Genomic DNA, 19,552 nt, shown 5'->3' with positions numbered 1-19,552 from the left:
CACCACCTCCTCTCCCTTGTCACATGGGCTGTGGGAGCTGGTAAAATCTCTCCACCATACAGGATGATCGGCTGGTATTAATGTGGTTGATGCATTCATCCCAAATCGTTCCAGTACTCGGCATCATCCCCCAGGGGAAGGGTGTGAATATACCAAAACATGGACAACCACTGTGTGAATCTAAGCAAAATCTTGCAGGCTGCTGACTTGCTGTCAAAATAAATGGCACGAGTCACTTGGGAGTTAACCCTTTACAGGCTGAATTTAGCAGCACAGAAATACGAGTCAAGAAAATACTTTGGGAGAGAGCGGCACTTTAAAACATGCGATCAGCGAGAGGTGATTTAGCTGGTTAGCACATTCAATCCAGAAAAAAAAAAAACAGGCAAACCCTTTGGATACCAGTTGCAAGAAACAGGTTTAACTCAAACAGTAATGACGTTACTTGCTTTCGAGATTTGTCCAGCTGCTGTACTTGGTTTTCATCATAGCACTTCAATAAACTGAGACGCCTGGCTTCCTTTAGCAGCTGCAGGAGTTTCACAGCTCGATGCCGACATTCACTCAGCTCATCCCCTGAAGGGATAGAGAAAATGGAAATCAGTCTGTAACCACAAGCTATTCTGGACACAAAACACTGATTTACAATTTTTGGAGAACACCCCTACAGCACGATGAAGTAGGAGGGGTAAATACCAGCAGGAAGTCAATTGCGCGCCTCATCCAAAAGACAGTGCAGCACTCCCTCAGTACTGCACCACGGATTGCCAGCTTAGATTGTGTGCTTAATTCACTGCATTGGAACATGAACTAAAAAGCCTCTAGCTCTGAGGCGAGAGTGCTACCCCATCGAGCCACACTCACATATGAATAATGGCCACTAGGCTGAGGTACAGCAGGAATTGTACTTGGCGGGGTGGGGGGGTGGAGGGCGAGAGGAATGAAACATTAACAGCTTCTTAGGAATCTAGGAACACTGATAACACAGGCTTGATTGGTGCTAAAGTTGCATTCATACTGCATCTTTAACACTATAAAACATCCCAAGGTATTACGCAGGAGTGATTATAAAACAAAATTTGACACCCAGCTTAGGGCGGATGGTCAAAAGCTTAGTCAAAGAGGTAGGTTTTAGGATGACAGAGAGGCAGAGAGGTTTAGGGAGGGGATTCCAGAGCTCAGGGCCCAGGCAGCCGATGGCACAGCCCTCAATGGCAGAGCGATTAAAGTTGGGGAATGAGTTACGGACCAGCATTTTTTTTGGGCGGGGGGGGAGGTTCTCATGCATCCTCCAACCTGTCCTTTTGATGTAGTTCTGTAGACATTGACACGGTTTCTTCACAAACAGAGGGCAGCACAGCTTCTCAGCATCCTGGTCTCCCAGCAACTCCGTCAGGAACGAAGCAAACGCCTGGAGGGCATCCTGATGCTTTCTGCGTTCATCGGCGTCCACACCTGTGCAAGGTGAGTGAGGAAGTCGGGGCCTGCCAAACGCCAACCCTTAAGCAAGCAGGAAGGTAAATTTTTATTAAAGACTGCCTATAGGGACACCACAAGTCCTGGCCTGAGAGCAAATGATTCCAACCACCCCCCCACCCCGCAATCAAACAGCCCTGTAGGTGACTGGGATTGATTTTACACACATAATTCAAAATGTTACTATCCTCCACTAATTGCAACTTGCTTGGGAAATCACTTTGCTTATATTGAGACTCCTGGGAGAGCTCAGTCAGGAGTTCTGCTTGCTGCAGTACATGGAGACTCTGATTAAATAGAAATTGTTTGCCGCAAGTCCCATTAGACCCACCTTGCCTTCACCTCATTAACTGACAAGTGGTGTCAATGCTCACTCCCCATTTTGTTTTTAAACTAAAATAAACACAGTGACCGTTGGTTTACTAACATTGGACAAATGGCATCGCCTGTAGGCGTTAGAAGCAAATGGCCTCTGCACTGTTTACAACAGCGGTTCCCAAACTTTGGGTTATGACCCCAGTTGGGGCCGCGGAGACAGCGAACAGAGTTATGAGCTCCCACCACCCCCACTCTGAGACTGCGCCCCGCAGGGGCACCGGCATGCAGGTGGCATCTGGCCCTGCCCTTGCCCTGCTAGTCTCTCTCTCTCTCGCTCTCTCTCTCGCTCTCTCCAGGCCATTGCTGCTTCACTGAGTCTTCAAGACCGGCCCCGTCCATGAACCTGGTACAAAAGCCTCCGCTGCTAGGGTAAAAAAAAGAGGAAGTGTTGGCATGTCCGGCCGCAATACACAGACAGATCTCCTGGGCCGCTTACCGCATGCGTTACACAGCGTCAGGACTTGTCCTGTCTTTGGGTCGTTCTTCCAACGGGGCGATGGGTTATAGCCCGACTCCTTCAGCCTATTACCGCGACGGTGGGGATTGGTGATGGATGCGGATTTGCAGATATCGCAGCAGAATTCGACCCCTGCCCTTTTCCCTAGCGGAGTAGAAAAATATATATATATTTTTTTTTAAAAAAACCATCAGCCAACGCAGCCAATCGTCCAGCTCCGAGGAGAAACATGAAGCGCGTGATTACTCCGAGCAGACCTCAGAAAGAAACTTTCCCAGAGTTATTCAAAATCGTGAAGGGCTTTGATAGCCTAAATAAGGAGAAACTGTTTCCACTGACAGGAAGGTCAGTAACCAGAGGACGCAGGTTTATAACAATTAGCAAAAGAACCAGAGACAACGTGAAGAGAAATCATGAACAGAATGCGCTGCCTGAAAGGGCAGTGGAAGCAGATTCAACAGTAACTTTCAGGAGAGGATTGGATACATGCCTGAAAAGGACACATCTGCAGGGCAATGGGGCAAGGAGGGGAACGGGACTAAATGGACATCTCTTTCAAAGATCCGGCACAGGTAGGATGGGCTGAATGACCGCCTTCTGCGCCGCTACAGTCCACAAACATAGGCTGAGAGAGCAGCCACTTAAGATCAGCAGGGAAATAGTTAAAAGGGCAGTTACAACGCGGGATTCTCAGCCGTTATGCTGGAAAGGCGTCCATAACTCTTTTGATAAGGAATTGGCTGGAAATGAATGATCAAAAGGAAACAAGAGGATGCCAAACATGGCGATGTTCTTAGTAAGTTAGAGGACAAGGAAGCAACACTGCCACTCAGTGGCTGTGGCCTGTACTACAGTGTCACTGGCATACCTATCCAATGGAGGGCAATTCCCCATCACAGTCATTTCCAATGTTAAATGTTATCGGAAAAAGCACAACTAAAATTGTGACAACAAGGAGGGAAGCTACTGGATAGGAAATGTGTAGATACACAGGATACTTAATGTACTGAAGATGTGGAACAAGTGGTTGGGGATTAGGCTAGATGGTTTCTCAAGGAGAAAAACACCATGTAAGGCATTTTACCTTTGGAGTAGGCAACACCAGTCAATGTGTGCCCAGCAGATACATCCAGCTGTGTAAGTGCAGTGGAAATGCGATATAAATGTCTACCAGTGAAGTGTGTGGCAAAATCAACAACCATGTCAAGTTCAGACAATGAGGTGGGTTTAAATGCCCTGCCTGATTTTGATTTCGGTGGGTTAATCTTCCGTTTCGCCTTCGTCCTGAACACAGTTTCTACTTCAGGTGAAAAGGACCTCTTCCTGCAGATTCTTCGACTCCTTCCCTCAGCCACACTGGATTCCTGATGGACAGCCTCCTAAACGCAGAGACAACAGAAGACTTTAATCAATGGGTCGCGCAGGATCTGTAACTAAGGCAGACTTGGTGGGTTGAAGCCAAACAACAGAGATTCGTACCACAAGACAAGGTGGTACCTCTACCAGAGGTGCCAGGTTTTGGATCAGCTGAGACTCTATCTACCCTGGCAGGCAACCAGAAATGATCTCGCAGCACTATTTGAGGACCAGGGGAGTTCTCCCCAGTGTCCTGGCCAATATTCACCCCCATCAACATCACTAAAACAAATCCAATGGTCATTTACCTTATTGCTGTGTGGGGGAGTTTGCTGTGGGCAAATTAGTTGCTGCATTATTTCAAAAACTGACTACACACCGAAAGTATTTCATTGGTTGTAATGCGTTTTAAAATGTAATGTGTTTTGGAATGTCTTGAATTAGAAACATAGAAGCTTTAACGCAGACACGGCCATTCAGCCTATTGGGTCAATGCCAGCTAGAAAAGAACTACTCAGCCTAATCCCACTTTCAAGCTCTTGAATAGTTGGCCTGTCAGTTATAGCAATTCAGGTGCACGTCCAAGTTTTGCTTTTAAAGTATTGCGGGTATCTGCCTTTCAGGCAGGGAGTTCCAGACCCCCACCACCCTTTGGGTGAAAAAACTTCTCACTCCCCCTTAATCCTTCTACCAATTATTTTCAATCTATGTTCCCCCGGTCACTGACCAAAGCTGCTAAGGAAAATAAGAGTGGCTAGAAAGAGCCCATCTCAGCCTCTCCGAATTTTTATACACCTCAATTAAATCTCCCCTCAGCCTCCTCTGTACCAAACTAAACAACCACAGCTTCTCCAAGTTACAGGTGCTATGTAAATGTAAGGTCTTTCCGCCTTTCTTCCAAAATAGTTTAGGGCTTATTCAAGCTTAGATCCTGACCATCTCCTGTACTTACCCTGGAGAACCTGGCTGGGTAACATTACTGTACTGTGTGAGCAGCCAATGAGTTTCTTCTCAAACAGCAGAGAAATTGAAGGGCTCCCATTTTAGAAGTTGAATTCTTAGACTTTGTGGCAAGTCTTGGACCTTGCACTGGGGCAAGCAAAGTGCAATTACATTAGGGCCTGAATATTTTAGGCAGTGGGTGGGCATGGTGGGAGCGCAGCTGATTTTACACGGGCAGGTCAATTAAGGCCCACCCAGCTCCATGCCTCAGGGAGATTGAATCAATTAAATAAAAGGTGTAAGAATTTATTTAAACATGTCCCATCTCACGTGACTGTGTCAATGAGATGGGACATGTTTTTATATTGAGGGAAAATTTTTTTTATTTAGTTAATTAAAAACTTTAGGAAACCTCATCCCGCCCGTGGATGAGGTTTCCTGAAAAACCCGAAGGCCGCTTGGCCTTTTCACCTGCCCGCCGACCTTAAGGTTGGACGGGCAGCGTTAACAATTACGTCAATTACTTCCCTAATGGCCTTAACTGGCCGTTTACATATCGGCAGGCGTGCAGCCGAACAAAATATCACAGGACCGCGCGATGATGCCAGGACGCAGGCCCAATGTCATCGTGCGTCATTTTACGCGTTGGTGTGTCGACTTGAGAAGCTGAATGGCCTGCCTCAACAGCAACAACTTGCATTTATATAGCAAGCTGAACGTACTCAAGCATTCCAAGGCCCTTGGCAGCAGCAATCATCAAATAAAATTTGACACTAAGCCGCATAAGGGAATACTAGAATGGGTGACCAAAAGCTTGGTCAAAGAGGCAGATGTTAAGGAACGTCTTAAAGGAGGAGAGGGAGGTGAAGAGGGAATTCCAGAGCTCAGGGGTGAGGCAGCCTAAGGCACGGGCACCATTGGCGGAGTGCAGGAGATCAGGGGTGCTCAAAAGATCAGAATTACTGAAACGCAAGTATCTCGAAGGGATCTGGGGCTGGAGGAATTTACAGAGATAAGTAGTGCCTCTGCAGCACCCCTTTCTTTATAAAAAATATTTATTCATGAGATGTGGATATCTCACATCATTGGCTGGGCCAGCATTTATTGCCCATCCCTAATTGCCCTTGAGGTGATGGTGGTGAGCCACCTTCTGGAACCACTGTAAGCGTAGGGGTTTCGTACTACCAGATGTCTTGCTGGGCCATTTCAGAGGACAGTTGAGAATTGGCCACATTACTGTGAGTCTGGAGTCACATATGGGCCAAACCGGGTAAAGACCACAGATTTCCTTCCCCGAAGAACATTAGTAAACCAGATGGGCGTTTATGACAATCTCGTAGTTTAATGGTCTTCATTAGTGATACTAGCTTTTGAATCGCAATTTATTTCATTAACTGAATTCAAATTCCCCAGCTGCCACAATGGGATTTGAATTCATATCTCTGAATCATTAGTCCAGGCCTCTGGATAATTAGCCCAGTAATGTAACTACAAAGTAACCTTGCAATGTTTAAGGAGGAGATGGTGACATAACGGCAATGTTACTAGAGTGGTCATCCAGAGGCCCAGGCTAATACTCTAGGGACATGGGTTAAAATCCCACCACAGCAGCCGGCTGAATTTTAAAATTCAATTAATAAATCTGGAACATAAAGCAAGTCTCAGTAATGGTGACCACGACGCTATCATCGGTTGTCATAAAGACCCACCTGGTTCACTAATGTCCTTTAGGGAAGGAAATCTGCCATCCTTACTTGGTCTGGCCCACATGTGACTCCAGACACATGGCAATGTGGTTGACTCTTAACTGTCCCCTGAAACATTCAGTTCAAAGGCTTTTAGGGATGGGCAACAATTGCTGGCTTTGCCAGTGACATCTACATCCATGAAAGAATTTAAAAAAAGGAGGGGAGAGGCATGGGGGGTCCAGGTGGGGGGTGGGGGCAAAGGTAGTTGATGTAGCATAGTGCTGTTAAAACATTTTCTTAAGCCCACCTCTGATGTATCAAAACTCACCGTAGCCACATCCCCGAGGTTTACATCGATTGCCCTGTTTCCTCTGGTCTGCTCTTGCTTTGGTCTGTCGAGCGGTGATGTGAGTTCAGCTTCTTGGATCTGATCACTTGCAGCTGCACAACATTAAGAGACATGACACAAAAATATTGAGAGCCGTGCTAAATATATGAAAATATGAAGACGCTCTAAACCCAGGGTCAGCAATAACAGGATGATAAGTAATAATAAATTATCTCATAGAGGCCTTTACATTGATGAAGGGGTTGATAGGATGGACATGGAGATTTGTGGAGGAGACCAGAACTAGGGCTGATAAATGTAAGATTGTGGCACTGTGTTACAGCTCACTCAAGGAGTCTGAGTCGCTGTGACAACATGCACTTTTACATGCGCGCTGTAGTCCAGAGCTATAGATAGTGACGGTAGAGGCTCCAACGTTCTTTCCATCACATAGCTGACCAGGAATCTCTCCTGCTCTTACCGCCTGCCATTTACACCTGTTGAAAGAATCTGCAGGTTGATACTCACACTCTTTTGTCACGTTTTACAAATATAGATACGAGCATACAAATTAGAAGCAGGAGTAGGCCACTCAGTCCCTCGAGCCTGCTCTGCCATTCAATAAGATCATGGCTGATCTGATTGTAACCTCAACTCCACATTCCCACCTACCCCCAATAACCTTTCACCCCTTTGCTTATCAAGAATCTATCTACCTCTGCCTAAAAATATTCAAAGACTCTGTTTCCACTGCCTTTGAGGAAGAGAGTTCCAAAGACTCACAACCCTCTAAGAGAAAAATTTTCTCCTCATCTCTGTTTTAAATGGGCAATCCCTTATTTTTAATAAGTGACCCCTAGTTCTAGATTCTTCCACAAGAGGAAACATCCTCTCTACATCCACCCTGTCAAGACCCCTGGCGTTCTTTTATGTTTCAATCAAGTTGCCTCTTACTCCTCTAAACTCCAGTGTATACAAGCCTAGCCTGTCCAGCCTTTCCTCATAAGACAACCCGCCCATTCCTGGAATTGACCTAGTAAACCTTCTCTGAACTGCTTCCAATGAATTTATATCTTTCCTTAAATAAGGAGCCAATACTGTACACAGTACTCCAGATGTGGTCTCACCAATGCCCTGTATAACTGAAGCATAACCTCCCTGTTTCTGTATTCAATTTCCCTCGCAATAAATGATAACATTCTATTAGCTTTCCTAATTACTTGCTGTACCTGCACACTAACCTTTTACGAGCGCAACTTACTTGGTCATCAAGTCCTGGGCTGGGACTCAAACCTGGAGGTTCCTGGTTCCGAGGCAGGGACACTGCCCGCTGCACAAGACCTCCTTAAATATAAGATAGTCACTAATAAATCAGGACAGCCTCTTCACCCAGAAAGCAGTGAGAATGTTAGACTCACTACCTCAAGGAGTGGCTGAGGCAAATGGTATCGTTGCACTTAAGGAGAAGCTAGGTAGACACATCATCCACCTCAGATTGATTTTACTCGCAAAGTTAAAGGTTGCAGCCTTAAAGGGGTAAAGCAGCTTAGCAAAATAGTTCACCATGTCACTATCCCTCTCTTTACAGCTCTTTACAGCAAAATAGTTCATCATGCCACTATCCCTCTCTTTACAGCTCTTTACAGCAAAATAGTTCATCATGCCACTATCTCTCTCTTTACAGCTCTTTACAGCAAAATAGTTCATCATGCCACTATCCCTCTCTTTACAGCTCTTTACAGCAAAATAGTTCATCATGCCACTATCCCTCTCTTTACAGCTCTTTACAGCAAAATAGTTCATCATGCCACTATCTCTCTCTTTACAGAAATGCACTCGGAAGCGTACAGCACTGATGGAGGCCAATCAGCCCATTGTCTCTGTGCCAGCTTTTTGAAAAAGGGTATATCTAATTAATCTCACCCCTCACTCTTTCCTCAAAACCCTGCAATCACTTTTCTTTTCAAGCGTTTCTCTAATTCACTTTGGAAAGTTAATGTTGAATCTGCTTCCACTACACTTGCAGGCAGAACATTCCAGATCAGAGTGACTCACAGGGTAAAACAAATTCTCCTCATCTCCCAATGACCTTAACACGGAGATTATAGGTGGTGGCAGGTCGAAGGCATTATTTCAGTTTCTTTTAGATCATTAACGGTCATTGCGCTTACTACAGAGAGACCTTTGGCGGGCAGGTGGGGTAAACATTCACCAAGTTTTGAGAGTGGAAGGATGTTAACATGTTAATAAGGCTGTTCAAAAAAAAATCTTCACATCCAGGGCTTTAGAAATGGAGCCATTGAGTATATAAGCAAGGAAGTCATTTTATACTTTTATAAAACACTGGTTAGGCCTCAGTTGAAGTATTATGTCAACTCTGGACAACATGCTTTCAGAAAGATGTCAAGCCCTCAGGCTGGGTGTAGAAGAGATTTACCAGAATGGTGGCAGGGATGGCTAGCGAACGTAAGAAAGAGAAGCTGGAGTAGGCCATTCGGCCCCTCGAGCCTGCTCCCCCATTCCACAAGATCATGGCTCCTCTTCTACCTCAGCTCCACCTTCCCGCACTGTCCCCATCCCATATCCCCTCGTCCCCAAAAATCTATCGACCTCTCTTGAACATACTCAATGTCTGAGCATCCCCAGCTCTCTGGGGTGGAGAATTCCAAAGATTCACAATCCTTTGAGTGAAAGACTCTTTTCATTAAAGCAAAAAAAAGAGGTAATGGGGAGATTTAATAGAGGTGTTCAAAATTCAAAAAGGGAGAGTCAGTAGCCAGGGGCAGAATTTTACCCTTGGCGTACGGGCTCGGCGGGGGTGGGGGTGGTCGGGAAGCTGACTGCCGCCCGCGATCGGCAGCGCACCGCGATTTCGGCAATTAAGGCCCGCCCACCGTGAAAAAGGTGGCTGGGGTTTCTGTGAGGAGGGGGCAGGGGCATGGTGTCCGCCAGGTCCAATGGCGACCCTGCGGCCGATTCAAAACCGGCCCAGGCAGCCCCTGGAAGGCTGCCACAGATCTCCTTGGATCCCGTTGTGGTTGGACACGGCCAGGTGAGGTGGGGGGGTGGTGGTTGGGGGGGGTTGGGGGGCGGGCAGGTCAGCAGGGAAACCGGCCCTCCACGTTTCTCAGGTGATTTGCCTCGCAGCCCTCCGGGGGGAGGCTGCAGCCAGGGGGGGAACCCTTGTCCTCAGAGACGGGAGGAGGAGGCCCTCCCCCCCACACCTCACCAAAAAAAAGCCTGGGAGGGGGCGGCATCCAGGGTCAGCAGCCACACAGTGGCGAGGCACACTTGGGTCCAGTGCTGGAAGCACTTCTACGATCTGCTGCGATCGGGAAGGAAGGGTGAGTACCGTGTTGGCATGGGTCACTTTGCAGAACAGTTAAGAGCTGCCCTTCCCCTGCCGTGGACCTCGGCGGTGTTAGATTGTGAGTGGAAAATGTCAATGAGGCAGGAGCTGGCCAAGGGGATGAGCCCTGACTGCTTGGAGTGAGTGCCTCGAGGCTCCAGGGTCACGAATCGGCTGAGCCCTGCGAGGTGTTCCTCAGCTGGGGTTGGCCAGGTTGCAATGGTGCCGCAGGTAGAGAGTGGCCTAATCGATGCTCCTCTATCCTTTCAGGAGAAGACATCACGTAACAACATTGAGAGGTCGCAGACTGGCAGGGGCCCCCAAAATTCCTAGTCCTCACGTGTTATGAGCAGGAGGCCCTGGAGCTGAAGAGGCGCCATGCACCTCGGTCAAGCAGCCGCGGTGAGGTTGGGGTGCCAAACGAAGGTAGGAGTGCAGCATACTGAGTTGAGAATGTCGGTCATTGCAACCATTCTTGTGTAGTCTCTATACTGATGTGAACTTCGAACCTGGATTCCCCACTGCTAATCGAAAGACGAGGGCACCGTGATGCATATCTCTGTCTCACCAGGGTGCCTGGCATGCACAGTGACAGCGTCATGACTTAAACTAATGACATGTCCTTCTTGTCCCTTTTAGGCTCACCAGCAGGCAGTCGCTATGAGGAGCCTGAAGACCCCTGACCCCTGAGGACCACCATGCTGAGCACATACCTGCGTCACACCCTCCCTGTCAAGCAGGCACCAGCGCAGATACCAGCACCTCGGTGGGCATAAGATCACCGTCTAGTATCTCGGTGCACATGGGTGAGGACACTTCACACTTGCTTGAGTTGCAGGCAGAGGCAGTGTGTGCCCAGGGCACCGGCAGTTGGAGGACTGCTGGGGACCAGGACAATGTCCAGTCGATGGCTGATGATGGGCCCCTGGTGTCGTTCATTAGGCAGTAGATGCTGGAAGTTCAGCGGGATGTGCAGGAGGATCTGGCAGAGATACATGAGGGAATGTGTACCATGGTCTCCATTGTGGAGGAGTCCATGCGGAACATGACCACTGCATTGACCCTCATGGCCAAATGCAATGCCTCCTCCATGGAGAGAATAGCGACTCTCGTGGAGACGTTGCTCCAGTAGCTCAATCAGGGGGCCCTGGAGATGCGCTCGGACCTGCAAGCCCTCACATCGGCAATGACCTCAGCTGATCGGTGTCAGTGTGGGAGATGAATTGGGCACCCAGCATGCCAGCTAGGTTCCCGTCCATCAGTGGTGAGCAGGGAGGCCCAATGCAACTTCATGTTGGCACACGAGCTGCCTGTCGTCTCTGCGGCTCCTCTCAGGGCACTCTGGGTGATGGCAGCAACTCCTCCGCCCCCCTGTCAGTGACCGTGGCATCTGATGAGACTGGGGAGATGCCAGCCATGGCACTGGCCGCTCCCTGCCATGCGGAGCCAGCACAGGCTCCACTGGCTACAGGACAACCGCCAAGGTCATCAAGGCCAACAAAACAGCAGAGTCAGCAGGCTGTCTCCAATGCTGGTGCCAGCGAGGCAGGAGCACTTAGATGTAGCACACGCAGACATTAATGTAAAGCACCTTAAGCACAAGACGGACTTATCATGGGTAATACTTTGCTGCCCCGTTTTGCTTTACATTTTTCATGGTGTGATTAAAGACATCGGTAAATGTTCATTTCAGCTATGTTTCACATTCACAATTAAGTGAGATGTTATTTTGTGCTATTCGCCTTGGGATGCTTCATTTGTTCTGTAGGTGCAGGGTAGGCCATTATGTAATGATGGACGTGTGTCTCCTGAAACTTTATTGCAAAGGCACAGAGCGTATGTTGTTGGCCAGGGGAATGCTCCTCTCTGCGATCGAGTATGGAGCCTGCAGCCCTGGCATGTGGTGGTGATTCTTATTTGGTAATCTAGCTGATAGTGTTGGATCAAAGCATCCCAGGTGCCCCTGCCTCCCTGGAGGTTACTCAGGTCAGTGTCTATGCCCTCAGCGCTCTTCTCACTGTGCTCATCCTCAGACTCACTACTGGACTCATCATCTGTGGCCTGTGCAGCTGCATCAAGATCTTCTTCCTCCACTGGGTCTCCCCTTGACAGTGCCAGATTGTGGAGAGTGCAGCATGCAACCACTATCAATGACACCCGCTCTGGGGGGGTATTGCAGTGCACCCACTGAACAGTCAAGGCATTGAAAGTGGATCTTGAGAAGATCTATGGTTCTCTCTATGACTGCCCTTGTGGTGCCATGGTTCCTGTTGTACTGCTGCTTTGCCTCTGTTCTTGGGTGGCAGAGAGGCATCATGAGCCACCTTTTGAGGGGATAGCCCTTGTCACCCAGCAGCCATCCATCCGGTAGGGCTGGAGCACTGAAGAGCCTCAGCACATGGGAGTTCCTCAGGATGTAAGTGTCATGGGAGCTGCCAGAGTACCTTACACAGACTTGCAGAATCTACATCTTGTGATCACACACTATCTGCACGTTCATGGGGTGGAAGCCCTCTCTGTTGACAAAGGCACCCGGCTGAACCACTGGTGCCTTGATGGCCATACGTGTGCAATCGATTGTACCCTGGACATGGGGGAACGCAGCAATCGCTGCAAATCCTCTGACTCGCTCTGCCTGGCTGGCCTCATCCTTATAGTAGTGAATGAATGTCAGTACCCACCTGAGCAAACCTTCTCTCACCAGCTTGATGCAACTGTGGACAGCTGATTGTGAGACTTCATAAAGGTCCTCCAACGAGCCCTGGAAAGAGCCAGAGGCATGGAAGTTAAGGGCCATTGTGACTTTCAGTGTCACTGGCATGGGGTGTCCACTTACAAAGTCGGAGCGGATCTCTGGCCCGATCCTCTGACAGATGGAGGTGACTGTCCCCCTTAAGAGACAGAGCCTCCTTCGGCACTGCACCTCAGACATATTGAGGTAGCTGTATTGCTGCCTATAAACCCTGGCAGCAGGATGGTGAAGTCTTCTGTGGCCCCTTTCGCCTTGGACTGCCTGCTGGCCCTGCCCCCCCCCCCGCTCCCCTGGAAGTTGCATTGGGGCATCTGGCCTCCTCTCCCTTCTACCCCTCTCTTCCTCCTCAGAGGAGGTGCCTGCAGCGGAGACCACAATCCCCATTACCAGGGTTATGGAAGGCTGTCCGATACCTGGAAAGGCCCACGCGGTCTGAATCCTCCAGGGGCCTGGAAGACAACAATGAGTCCTGAAATGATGCCTAGAAATGCTCAGAACGCAGCTCTGAAGCCAGACGAAGCTGTCCAGTTCACAGAAGCAACCAGCAGCAAGTTAGGTCCAAAACTCCTCACATTGACAAGGCCGCTGACCCTTCCTATCCCGGCCGCGGATGAGCTTTTGCTTATTGTGTTCTGCCCGCCTGCTCGCTTGCAGGTGCGATGGCCGGAAAAATCGCACAGGCTACGTAAAGTCGGAGACAAATGGTGTGTCAAGGGCCTTAACCAGCCTCTTCATTAACGGTGGGCGTCTCCATCGCACGCCCGCTTAGCGAAATACCGCGAGAGTGCGCACACTGACATCGGAACGCTCGGCCGATGTCACCGCGCGTCATTTCACGCACGAGTGGGTCGGGCACGTGCCCTCCCACCGAGCAAAAAACCCTGCCCCAGGGAACGCAGATTTAAGACACAGGGCAAAAAACAACACTCGCTAACTGAAAAGAAGTTGGTTCCTCGATCAGCACCAAGACAACGGGCCGAATGGCCTTTCCTGTTCCGTCGGATGAGCCAGTCCACAGTATGCTACTGGAACAATGATGCTGGCCTTCAGGACAGGAAGAAGAATAAAATCCTGAGCAAACACATCAATTGTTATTTAGTTTGCTGGTAATCTTTGTTTCAAACAGAATTAATGATGGGTTTGAGACAGCCAAAGCTGATGATCTCTTAATTACATGTAATTGGTTTCTTCGCCCGAACCCCAAGTCCGCCCGCTAACCAAACAACCACTTATATTTATATAGCACCTTTAATATAGTAAAATGTTAAGGCATGATAAAACAAAGCACAACACTGAGTCACATAAGGAGATATTAGGTAAAATGACCAAAAACTTAGTCAAAGAGGTAGGTATTAAGGAGTGTCTTAAAGGAGGAAAGAGAGGTAGAGAGACGTAGGGAGGAAATTCCAAAACTTAGGGCCGGGTCAACTGAAGGTATGGCCATTAATAGTGGAGTAATTAAAACTGGGGTTGCATCAAGAACCAGAATTAGGGGAGTGCAGAGATCCTGGAGGGTTGAGGGATCGGAAGAGATTGCAGAGATAGGGAGGAGCGAGTCCATGGAGGGATTTGAAAACAAGGATGGGAATTTTAAAATCAGGATCATGCTTGATGGGATGCTAATGTAGGTCAGCAAGCATGAAGATGATAGGGAAACAGGAATTAGTGCGAGGTGAGACACAGAGTTTTGGATATGATCTCAAGTTTATGGAGGGTAGGTCATGGGAGACCAACCAGGATAGCATTGAAATAGTCAAGTCTAAAGGTAACAAAAGGCCTGAATGGGGGTTTCAGCAGTGGTTGAGCTGAGGCAGGGGCCAGAACAGGCGATATTACAGAAGTGGACATATGCGGTCTTAGTGATTGCAGGAATTGAGGTTGGAAGCTCAGCTTGGGATCAAACGTGACACCAACATTGTGAACAGAGTGGCTTAATCTCAGACTGCTGTCAGGGAGAGGGAGGAATTGGTAGCTAGGGAATGTAGTTTGGACCAGGGACCGAAAACAAACCCACCCTCTTACCAAACCCAAACTCCAATCACAATCCCATTCTAACCCAAACCCCAATCCTATTTTATCCCAAACCCCCATGTCAGTCCCATTCCAACCTAATCTCATTCTCACCCAACCCTATTCTAACCTCCCAAAAAAAACCTACAACATTGACATCGACCCGGCCATGTGGAAAATTGCCCAGGTATGTCCTGTACACAAAAAGCAGGACAAATCCAACCCAGCCAATTGTCACCCCATCAGTCTACTCTCCATCATCAGTAAAGTAATGGAAGGGGTTATCAACAATACTATCAAGTGGCACTTGCTTAGCAATGACCTGCTCACTGACACCCAGTTTGGGTTTCACCAGGGCCACTCAGCTCCTGACCTTGGTTCAAACATGAACAAAGCAACTGAACTCCCGAGGTGAGGTGAGAATGACTGCCCTTAAGAACAAGGCAGTATTTGACCAAGTGTGGCATCAAGGAGCCCTAGCAAAACTGGAGTCAGTGGGAAAACTCTCCACTGGTTGGAGTCATGCTTAGCACAAAGGAGGATGGTTGTGGTTGTTGGAGGGTCAGTCACCTCAGCTCCAGGACATCAGTGCAGGAGTTCCTCAGGGTAGTGTCCTTGGCCCAACCATCTTCAGCTGCTTCATCAATGACCTTCGGTCCATCATAAGGTCAGAAGTGGGGATGTTCGCTGATGATTTGCAACTTCTCAGCTGCTGAAGCAGTCCATGTCCAAATGCAACAATAATATCCAGGCATGGGTTGACAAGGGACAAGTAACATTCGCGCCACACAAGTGCAGGGCAGTGACTATCTCCAACAAGAGAGAATCTAACCATTGCCCCTTGACGTTCAATGGCATTACCATCACTGATCCCCCACTATCAACATCCTGGGGGTCACCACTGACCAGAAATTGAACTGGACTAGCCATATAAATACTGTGGCTACAAGAGCAGGTCAGAATCCTGCGACACATAATCACCTCCTGACTCCCAAAGCCTGTCCACCATCTACAAGGCACAAGTCAGGAGTGTGATGGAATACTCCCCACTTGACTGGATGAGTGCAGCTCCCACAACATTCAAGAAGCTTGACACTGTCCAGGACAAAGCAGCCAGCTCAATTAGCACCCCTTCCACAAACATTCACTCCCTCCACCACCAATGCACAGTAGCAGCAGTGTATACCATCTACAAGATGCACTGCAGGAATTCACCAAGGCAGTGACAGCACCTTCCAAACCCACGACCACTACCATCTAGGAGGATAAGGGCAGGAGATAAATGGAAACACCACCACCTGGAAGTTCCCCTCCAAGCCACTCACTATCCTGACTTGGAAATATATCACTGCTCCTTCAATGTCGCTGGGTCAAACTCCTGGAACACCCACAGTGGCTCACCACCACCTTCTCAAGGACAAGGAGGGATGGGCAATAAATGCTGGCCCAGCCAGTGAAGCCCACATCCCGTGAATGAATTAAAAAAAAACAAAAGAAAAATCCTATTCTTACCCAAACTCCAATTCCAATCCAACCCTAATCCCATTCCAAACCCAATTCCAATCCCATTCTGTAACTAGTGGGGTACCGCAGAGATCAGTGCTTGGGCCCCAGCTATTCACAATATATATCAATAATTTTGATGAGGGAATCAAATGTAATATTTCCAAGTTTGCTGACATTATGAAACTTGGAACTTGGTGGGAATGTGAGTGTTGAGGAGGATGTTCAGAGGCTTCAAGCAGATTTAGACAGGTTAAGTGAGTGAGTGAGCAAATACATAGCAGATGCAGCATAACGTGGATAAGTGTGAAGTTATCCACTTAGGTAGGAAAAACAGAATGGCAGAGTATTATTTAAATGGTGATACATTGGGAAACATTGATGTACAAAGGTACTTGGGTATCCTTGTACAGCAATCACTGAAAGCAAGCATGCAGGTGCAGCAAGCAGTTAAGAATGCAAATGGTATGTTGGCCTTCATTGAGAGAGGACTCGAGTACAGGAGCAAGGATGTTTTACTGCAGCTATACAAGACCTTAGTGAGACCACACCTGGATACTTGTGTGCAGTTTTGGTCTCCTTACCTAAGAAAGGATATATTTGCCATTGAGGGAGTGCAGCAAAGGTTTATGAGGTTGATTCCAGGGATGGCAGGATTGTCGTATGAGGAGAGATTGGATCGACTAGGCCTGTATTCACTGGAGTTTAAAAAAATTAGAGGGAATCTCATTGAAACGTATAAAATTCTGACAAGGCTGGACAGACTGGATGCAGGTATGATGATTCCTCTGGCTGGGGAGGTGGTCTAGAATAGTGTCAGGATGCGAGGTAGGACATTTAGGACTGAGATGAGGAGAAATTTCTTCACTAAGAGGGTGGCGAACCTGTGGAATTCCCTGCCATAGAAGGCTGTGGAGGCCAAGTTACTGGATATATTTAAGAAGGAAATAGTTTTCTAGACCCTAAAGGCGTCAAGAAGTATGGGGAGAGAGTGGGAGTATGATGTTGAGATAGAGAATCAACCATGGTCATATTCAATGGCAGAGCAGGCTCGAGGGGCTGAATGGCCTACTCCTGCTCCTATTTTCTACTTTTCTATGTTCCTATTTTAACCCAATTCCCAATCCAATTATAACCTCATCCTAATCCTATTCTAAACCAATCTCCGATGCCAATCCTTTTCTAACACAATCCCATTCGAACCCAATCCTAATCCTATTCTAACCCAAACTCCAATCCCATTCTAACCCCTATCCCAATTCTATTCTAACCCAATCCCAATCTAACCCAGACTCCAATTCTATTCTGACCCCAATCCCATTTTAACCCCAATCCCATTCTAACCAGTTTGAGATCGTTGAACTACAATTCCCACACTGCCCCGCGCTGCCCCAAGCGCAGAAAAAATGGCGGCGCCACACCCCCGCCGGCGCGGCCTCACACAACAACCCGCAGCCTCGGCGCCGCCACCGGGGACACACAACAACTCACCGCAGATCAAACCCTCCATCCTGAACACAGTGCAGCTCCCGCACTGGCAGCCACGCACAATGTTTTAGCGGCGATTTCCCACCTTCACACAAGCAGTTTGACTAATCTGCACCACTTCTATCTTCTCCCAACCTGACCAATGATGGGCAGGTAGAAGCCCCGCCTCTAAGGAGCAGGTCAATTGGAACAGTGTGTGGGGGAGTTAAAGGGACCAAACGATTCTGATTTGAAAATATTAACTATTTCAGCAAAACAAAATCAACTAACTGATTATGAAAAATATACTTATATAAAGAAAAGTATATATACAATATTAACCTGAACCATTTTGTCGACAGCTTTAACACATGTTCCCTCCTCCCCCCCCCAGCAGCACTGTCATATTTTAGTAGTCCTCAAGGGAAGATGCCGCATGCGCTTTTTCAAAATGTCATACTGAGCCTGGCGCGGCCATCTTTAATAAAGGCAAAATTCAGCTGGAGATTGGAGCAGGGAGAATAATTTACAGAACATACCTCACTGGTTTGGCACAATATAACATAATTCACGTGCAAGGCAAATTGTCTAGGGAGGATAAAAATATAAAACCGTTCTCATTCCAGAAAACTGATAGCATTAAATTCAGAACACACTCGGGTTGTGAAATTAAATTTTGCTTGGAATTACCTGTTTGTTTACTCATCTCTGATGTATTGCCAGGAAAGTTTTCTCTATCTATATGGCATATTGGTTACAGATGTTCCTTTGCCCCACCTTAGCAGCCGTGACTTCACCATTCTCGGTTCTGAGCTCTAGAATTCACCCCTAAACCTCTCTGCTCCCCTCTCCCCCTTTGAGACTCTCCTTCAAACCCATGCCTTTGATCAAGATTTTACTCACCTGTCACAATGGCCCCTCCTTTCACTTGTGTTGAATTTTGTCTGATTACGGATTTGTGAAGCCCCTTGAGATGTGTTAGAGGTGCTACATGAAAGCCATTCTGTCGCAAAAAATCTGCACCAAAATATTCTTGTCCACAGGAATCTTCCTGTCTATTTCCATTCTCCTCCTTGCTCCATGCCTTTTAATATTCCTTTTTTCAAACAACTATGTAATCCCTTAACTTATGGACTCAGCTTCAACAACATTTGTGTTACTAAAATAACAGCAAAATACTGTGGATGCTAGACATCCGAAACAAATGAACAAATGTTGGAAAAACTCGGCAGGTCTGGCAGCATCTGTGGAGAGATAAACAGGGTTAGCATATCGAGTCCATATGACTCTTCTTCGGAACATTTTATTACTCCTTTGGATATGGGTGATGCTGGTAAGGCCACCTTTGGTTGTGGTGCTTCATCCCCTTTAACTGTTATGGTCCTAGTGGTTATAATACTCCCACAATGGTGTTGAGTAGGGGATCCCAGGCCATGGTCCCACTGATAATGAAGAAATGGTAACATATGTCTTAAGTCAGGATGGTGTGACACTTGGAGGAGAACCTGGAGGAGATAGTATTCCCATGACATTGCTGTTCTTGTCCCACTCGATGGTCAAGAGGAGGGAGGTGCTGTTGAACTGCCATGTTCAATTTCTGCAGGGCATCTTGTAGATTGTACATAGAGAGAAGACTTGCATTTGTATAGTGCCTTTCAAAACCGCAGGACATCCAAAGCACTTTACAACAGGTGAAGTACTTTTGAAGTAAAGTCATTGTTGTAATGCAGGAAGATGCAGCAGCCAATTTGCACACAACAAGGTGCCACAAACAACAATGTGTTCATTATCAGATCATCTACTTTAGTGAAACAAAAACAAAAATTTCTGGAAAAACTCAGCAGGT

At 47.6% G+C, this 19,552-nt stretch overlaps 1 protein-coding gene across 3 annotated transcripts in view; it reads right to left on the bottom strand.

Moving 5' to 3' along the window:
- Positions 1 to 17,868, bottom strand: part of LOC121280770 — a 44,230-nt gene extending 26,362 nt beyond the window's left edge. For all 3 annotated transcript variants that reach the window (XM_041192946.1, XM_041192947.1, XM_041192949.1), the window contains exons 1-6: positions 17,731 to 17,868; positions 6,626 to 6,738; positions 3,552 to 3,690; positions 2,291 to 2,455; positions 1,297 to 1,500; positions 450 to 576 (exon numbers count right to left, since the gene is read on the bottom strand). In XM_041192946.1, the coding sequence (XP_041048880.1) occupies positions 450 to 576; positions 1,297 to 1,500; positions 2,291 to 2,455; positions 3,552 to 3,690; positions 6,626 to 6,738; positions 17,731 to 17,749 (767 nt within the window). In that variant the 5' untranslated portion in view covers positions 17,750 to 17,868. The remainder of the gene's footprint in view (positions 1 to 449; positions 577 to 1,296; positions 1,501 to 2,290; positions 2,456 to 3,551; positions 3,691 to 6,625; positions 6,739 to 17,730) is intronic.
- Between the last annotated feature and the right edge of the window lie 1,684 nt (positions 17,869 to 19,552).

Source organism: Carcharodon carcharias, chromosome 8 (assembly GCF_017639515.1).
Source record: "Carcharodon carcharias isolate sCarCar2 chromosome 8, sCarCar2.pri, whole genome shotgun sequence".
Lineage (NCBI taxonomy): Eukaryota > Metazoa > Chordata > Chondrichthyes > Lamniformes > Lamnidae > Carcharodon > Carcharodon carcharias.
Note: the sequence above shows the minus strand (reverse complement) of the source record. Positions and strands in the feature narration are given on the sequence as shown.